Source organism: Phaethon aethereus, assembly GCF_964289735.1.
Source record: "Phaethon aethereus genome assembly, chromosome: 30".
Lineage (NCBI taxonomy): Eukaryota > Metazoa > Chordata > Aves > Phaethontiformes > Phaethontidae > Phaethon > Phaethon aethereus.
This window is the reverse complement of record NC_138606.1, coordinates 220,553-227,673: the sequence shown is the minus strand read 5'-3', so window position 1 is coordinate 227,673 and position 7,121 is coordinate 220,553. Positions and strand designations below refer to the sequence as shown.

Below are 7,121 nucleotides of genomic sequence, written 5' to 3'. Positions count from 1 at the left end.
GGTACAGCACTGATCCAGACACAAAACTGAGTGTGTCAGCTCATCCCTGGTGCCACACGCACTGTAGCTTTTCCATCGCCTCCTCTCGATGAATGGTTTCCCAGTCTTTTCCATTTCATCCCAGCTCAGACACCTACACACCACCTCAGGGCAGCCTGGGGACTGGCAACAGTAAAGGAACCAGCGGGAACTGCTCTGACCCAGGTTGTGGCCTTGTCCCTGAGGCTGAGCACAAGGGCCCAGGGCTGGTGAACGGGGCCATGGTGGGACCTGTGGGCGGTAGAGGTCTCCAGGTACTCCCGCGGCCGATCCATGCTGGGAGATACGGGCTCCTGAACCAGCAACATCCCTGGGCCTGGCTTGGGATTGCTCCTATCCCTATCCCCATCCGCATTTTTATCCCCATCCCCATTCCCATCCCTATCCCGATCCCCAGCCCCATCCACATCCCTATCCCGATCCGAATCCCCATGCCTATCCCTACCCCTACCCCTATCCCTATCCCTATCCCTATCCCCATCCCTATCCTCATCCCCATCCCTGGTCCCCCCTCGCCCCGGCTGCCCCCAGCCCATCTCTCATCCATTTCTCCTCAGGCCCCTCAGCCCCCCTCCCAGTCTGGCTGTGACAGGCCAACACTGACTCCCCTGATTCGCTCAGCCATGGCCAATGGCGTGGCTGTTGCCGGGCAGCAGGGGCAGGCCGGGCCTCTCCTCACAGAGACGCCCTGCGCCCGCTGACCCCCGCAGCCCCTGCTCAGCCAGCTGGGACACTGGGCCTGCGGAGAGAGGGCCTGCGAGAAGGGCCTTTCCCAAAATGTGTGTCTGTCTGGACTCCAGTGTACTGGATTTGCGTGGCAAGGCTTTGGTAGCGCTTGGGAGTTGCAGGGGTGGCTTCTGTGAGAAGTTGCTAGAAGCCTCCCCTGTGTCCGATGGAGCCAGTGCCAGCCAGCTCTAAGATGGACCCACCGCTGGCCAAGGCCAAGCCAGTCAGCAAAGGTGTTAGTGATTCCGTGATAACATATATAATAAGGGGGAAAAAAAAGGCACGCGTCATTTGCAGCTGGAGAGAGGAGTGAGAATATGTGAAAACAACTTTGAAGACGCCAAGGTCAGTGAGGGATAAGGGGGAGAAGGTGCTCCAGGCACCGGAGCAGAGATTCCCCTGCAGCCGGTGGTGAAGACCATGGTGAGGCAGGCTGTCCCTCTGCAGCCCATAGTGGAGCAGATATCCACAGAGCTCACAGGCCCACACCTAAGGACGATCACAATGCAACACCTCCCGACCAGTTTGCAAGAACAACTGATTGACATCAGGGAAGATGGAAACCTCCGGGCCCAACGTCAGCAAAAGCCTCTGCCTATTCCTATTTGGGGCATGGGGCTGCATGACCTCTTGCCATGGGCATGGACGCTGGCTTAGCAGGCACAGCCAACGATGTCCTTCTTCCACGTGGTGGATCTACAGGTCTTGCCTAGGTCTCCTTCTCGGCTACGACAGCCATGAAAGCCGAGGATGCTAAGAAAGTGGACTTAGCGATTCAGAGGCCTGCTGCTGGGCCACTAAGCATTATGCTGAGATTCCACCACCTTATACCACGATTTTTAAAAAAAAAAACACCGAAGCATATTCGAGCCCATTGCTCTTCTCCATGAGAGCAAAGAGGAGTTAGGTAACGCTAACAACCAGTTCTAGGCTAAAAATGAAACACTCCTTCCTGCGTTTCTTCCTCATCCCCCTTTCATTGCTCTCTTTGTGCATGGTTTAGAATGTACTGAGGACACGAAGACAGCAGCACATGTCCAGAACTGACAAATAAATCACATCTGCTGGGGCGGCCTGCTCAACCATTTTTTTTTCTTGTGGGGATTCGTGATCAAAAATGTTTGCAGACCACAGCTCCACATCAGCCGCATGATGCAGCAGCACCTATGACAGGCACCAGGAGCCCGTATGACATCACAGTGCGTCTCTGTGACGAACCAAGGCGTCTCCCCAAGGCCACCCGGCAGCTGGCACCACAACCTCTCTTGACCGATCGCTGCCTGCCCTCACCCTCGCCGCACTCTGCGACCGAGAGCTGCAGCAGCCGACAAGCTCATCCGCCCTCGGTCCGATGGCCAAGGCCGAGAAAGGTGAAGCGTTGCTGCTCCTCCCGGGGGGGCTTCACTCCGGGCCTCTCTCAGGGAAGCCCCTCAGCAAATCTCCTGCTCTTGCCGTAGGCTTTGGAGCTGCCTCCAACATGGATGGAGCCTGGGTGGGCACCTGGAGACCTCATCGCCCACGCGGCCTCATCACCGCCCAGTTCACAAGCCCGGGACCCAAGTACTCAATCCCCGGGACAACAGGTAAAACCACCGTCACGAGGGGGCACGGGAGGGGGGCACCACATCCACTGCCTCCAGGGGACAAGCAGCCACAGCGCCGTCCCCGTTTGCTCCACGCCTCCATGCTCTCAGCTGCAGCAAGGACACAGGCCTGCCAGAGGAAGGCTCACGCTGCTCATGGAAAAGCCCCAGAAAAGAGCTGCCTGACTCTGCTGAGCGCAGAGATGGCCTTAGGCGCACCCTAAGCCCTGGGTGTGCAACCGCCGCTGCCACACACAGGCTCTGCACTTTGCCTGTTCAACGTTCAGGACAAGCGCACCACCCCGCCCCCCGCCTCGAGTTTGGAAACGTCCCTCCTCGGCTCTGCTGGGGATAAGCCGGGATTCGTCTTGCTATTTAGCATCCCGGGAGGTCGCTCTGCAGACAGCTACAGGCAGGACTCACCGGCTACTTCCCTCGCATGCGACACTGCGCAAAGGCACGCGCAGGACGAAGCTCGTCTTGTATCTTCGCTGTGAACTTGTTGCTCCCACCTCCTCCTCCTCTTTCCTCCTCCTCCCTCGCCTACATCTTTGGCCTCTCCTCCCCCCTCCATTACTTCTTCTGCTCCAGAAAAGCAAACTCACAGAAGCGATCTTTACCTTTGCACTAATTTAGTTCCGCAGCTCTTTGGGGGGTTAATACATCATGACAAGAGCGTTTGGGGCAGAGTCTGATTAATTGCACAGCGCCTACACTGTTGTTGCTGGACGTCAGTGGACTTTTTGTCTGGTTTTCGGGCCTTTGTTTTTTTTTTTTACTGCTTTCCTTACAAGAGCTCCGCTGGCTGGAGGTCCACTTTCTTTTCAAGATTAGTTAGCAACGTGTTTGCAAAACCGCCTGTGCCTACACATTCACTCTGCTGCGCTACAAGGCACTCTATGACCCGCTGCTATCGCTCCTGGAGGAAACAGTGGAAGGGAATTGCTTGAGGCCAGCAACTCCAGCTACTCCTCTTAGAAACTAGCTTTAAATACGCAGTGGCAAGCAGGTGTCCTGTCACAGGCTTTTCTTCCTAGGCTACCTGGCTCACAGCCCCACCAAAAGCAAAGCCCCTGCGTACACGTTTGCAGGGGCCAAACCTCCCGTCGCAGACAGCTGCTCCCCGGGTCCTCGCTACTACGTCCAGCCCTCCATCACCAGGAACGGGAAGTACGTGGCTCCAGCACAGCACATCTGCGGACTTCCCAAGATAAAGACCGAGATCACCCCTGGACCAAGTGAGTACCGTTTCGGCCAGCCCTTCCTTCGGGCAAGACGAGCACGCACGCCTTCCTCTTGCCCTGTGCTACCAGGCTACAACGCCATCAGCTCACGCCCTGAAAGGGCTTCAGAGGTTTCCAGGCAGAAAACAAACGAGGCTGAGCACCTCCTCCCGACCTTCCCTTTTTGGCCCGAGGACAGGAGCCCCGTTTCACTGCTTCTCTCTGCTCCTCCTCTGCCCCAGGCGACTACTCCACCGACAAGGCCAACAAACACCTCTACAAAAGCGCGCCGGCGCAGTCCATGGCCTTCCGGCACAAGGCCGTCAAAACTGACCAACCTCCAGGTAAGGGAACCCAGGGCAATGCACTCACTTGCAGCATGCACGTCCTCCAGGGAAAATGTGCTGGACAGCTTTTTCAACAGGCCTCGGGAAAAGCCGACGCCGCAGGAAAGGTTTGCTTGGCGTCCCAGAGCACCAACTTCTCTCATCCCACAGAAGAAACGGCAACTCCGGTTTGGAGATGCCGACACGTGCCAAGTGCAACAGAAGACAGGGACCCTGGGACGAGGGGCAAGACATCCTTCCTGCTCCTCGCAGCAGGCTTGGCACGCTGCTTCTCTCCCACCCAGGCGTTGCTCCTCTCCCCGCAGGACTCACACGCGCTCGCTTCCCATTGCCCTTGCAGGTCCTGGCACCTACACCCTGCCTAGGCTGGTGGGACCCAACACAGCCTACACCCACGCCAGCCCGTGCTACTCCATGAAAGGGAAGAGTAAGCACAATGGCTTTGCTGAAGACCTCTCCAAGGTGAGCTACGCTTCTCTGCCCTCTCACGGCAGCAGCTGAAGCTCAGCTGCTCTCCTCAGGGCAGTAGGGCTCCGCGGCCTGCTGCAGCCTCGCGGAACGCACGCTTCCCTGCAGCAGCAGCAACACCCAAGAAGCCACGGGTCCCCTGGCTCTCCTGCTGCTAACAGCGACACCGACACCTGCAGTCCCTCGCTTTCCAACACTAACCCTCGTGGTTGGGCAAAGCTCACCGGCACGAGTGGGAATCTCCCTTCATCTCTGCGAAACCTGCCTCTTTGCCGGGGAACAGGAGGCGCCCATGTTCCCATCGCTCCACGCCTCTCACGCCACTTCTCTGGCCAGCCAGCTCACCTAGCGCAGCCCGCCTGGGCACCCGGCAAGAATCAACGCTTGCCGTTTGCATCGAGCCACCTCCCCGCCTCTCTTTACAGACGCCCGGTCCTGCTGCGTTCCCCAAGGTGGAGCTGGACGTCTACAAGAAAAGGGCTCCCATGTACACGATGGGAACCAACAGTCGACTCGGAGCCGACAAAACAGTGAAGCCAGGGCCGGCAGACTACTGCCTGGGAAAGGTAAGGCAGCCTGCCCGCCTCCCCTCCTCTGCTTTGCAACAGCCAGCCCTTAAGCATCTCCCCCTTCCGACGCGGCTTCGGAGAATTCAGGACCACCTTATTGCAGCGACAAACCGCAGGACAGCAGGCCCGCTCCCTTGCCTTGGCCCAAAGCCGAGCAGAGGGAGGCCAAAGAACACATCTCACATCGCCTCCCCACTAGCTCAGCCATCCAGCGCTGATACGCACTCGCACATCACAAGGCCTTCAGCCGGACACACCGCCGCACAAGGGACATGCAGGCCCAAGAGCGGACCCTTCTCATGCACTCGGGGCTCAGCTGGGAGGGCAGGGGCATCTGGCAAAGTCTGGCTGGAGCTACAAGACCTCTGCACTTGGAGCAAGGTCCAGTTCCAGCTCAGCTCCAGCCGCCACCTTGCAAATGTCACTCCGCCTGCGTCAAACATAGGATCTTTTCTTTGAGTGGCCTTCTAAAACCACTCGAGGGATGCATTTTACCCACCCCTAAACTCTTTCTCTTTTGCCTTTCCATTCCTCCCCCAAAAGGGGAGAAATGCCAGCCAGTAACAGCAGCACGCCATTAGAAACGCCCTGATCACACAGGAGGTTTCCAACAAGCCTGCCACCGGGACAGGCGGGGCTTCGCTGAAAGTGCCCAGGCGTGCACGCAGCAGTGCACGACAAACCCCAAATGCACGAACATCAATAGACGGCCTTCACTGAAGACAAGGCTCCCTGAGAATGCGGCACCACCCTCACCGTTTTTCCTTCTCACTTTTCCCCTTCCAGGTGACGCTGATCAAGCCCCAGGCACCTGCGCCCACTTTTGGACTCCGACATTCCCTCTACACAACTCCTCTACTCCCTCCGATAGGAGTCTAATAAAAAAACTTACCCCCAAAGATCTGGTCTGTTCACCTTCCGCTGCAGGGAGAGGGCTGCGCGTGAGTGAGGGCGACTGGCTCTCTCCATTTCATGTCTGTGCCTCAGCCAGAACACTGCAAGATGAGGACGAGGGGAGAGCACTGAGATCGACAGCGTAAGCAAGGCACAGGGCTCTGACAGCACCGTTTCACCTGACCGGAGCTAAACACTGCCCCGTGAAAGCAGTCACGCCCCGCCCTACACGCTCTCGCCCCACGGCCGAGCGTCCCGCAGGCACCACCTTGGCCCCAAGGACACAGCCCAGCTCGGCACCCCCCTTTTCAGTGCACGCGGGTGGCTTGTCTCCAGGGGGTGGCCAGAAACACAGCCGCTCTGCGGGACCTCCTGCCACAGGCGAGTCCCCAAAACACAGACAGTTAAGGAGAAAGCACCAGTAATCCCAGCCTGAAAAGGCAATCATCATAGGGTCGTGCAACAGCCCAGGTTGGAAGGGGCCCACGCAGGTCATCTCGTCCAGCCTTGCGTGGCAAAGGAAGCCTAGAGGTGATGATCTAGCACCCGGCCAGCCGCAGCTTGAAAGCCTCCAGTGAGGGGGCCTCTACCCCGTTCCTTGCGGGGGGATAGTCCTCCTCTCTTGATAAGTAGTGACGCCAAAAAGATTTCCCCCTGATTTTTAAGGACTGCTCCAGCAGGGAAGCTTGCCTTTCACATCCGTGTGACCTCCTGCTCTCTGCAGGGGAGATTTGTGGTCTGTGCATTGAAGCCTTTGCTCCAGCCATGCGCTGACGCCGAATGGCGGCAAACACCGCACCGACAGGACACAGGCACCCGCTGGGAAAAGCAGGCAGCGAGAGCCTGGAGGAATGCCAGGAGCAGGAGGAGGAGAGTGCGCAGTGCCCACCGGGTCCTACGCTTGGCCAGAGGGGAGCAACTGCAAATGCTGCCTCCAAGTGCGCAGCTGTGCGGCAGTGAGAATCAAAGGGCGGGGCAGCTCTCACAGACCCTCCGAGGCAAGAGCCTCTTCCAGCTCCACGCTAGCTCCTTGGTCAGCGGTCGGCTCCGGACTCAATGCATTTGACAAAACAGGTGACCTCAGGCACCAGTGGGATACAGACCTCTTGAAAATCACCTCCCAGGCACAGAGGTTCACCGGGTCTTGAACCCACGCCTAAGGACGATCACAATGCAACACCTCCCGACCAGTTTGCAAGAACAACTGATTGACATCAGGGAAGATGGAAACCTCCTGGCCCAACGTCAGCAAAAGCCTCTGCCTATTCCTAT

At 58.0% G+C, this 7,121-nt stretch overlaps 1 protein-coding gene across 1 annotated transcript; it reads left to right on the top strand.

The window, feature by feature from the left end:
• The first annotated feature begins 898 nt into the window (after window positions 1-898).
• On the top strand, window positions 899-6,489 carry LOC309414611 (uncharacterized protein). Its single transcript, XM_082011968.1, has 5 exons — window positions 899-2,348; window positions 3,386-4,380; window positions 4,812-4,952; window positions 5,499-5,515; window positions 5,678-6,489. Exons 1-5 carry the CDS (start codon window positions 2,117-2,119, stop codon window positions 5,832-5,834), a joined length of 1,542 nt encoding a protein of 513 aa, XP_081868094.1. The 5' UTR covers window positions 899-2,116; the 3' UTR covers window positions 5,835-6,489.
• Window positions 6,490-7,121: the final 632 nt, after the last annotated feature.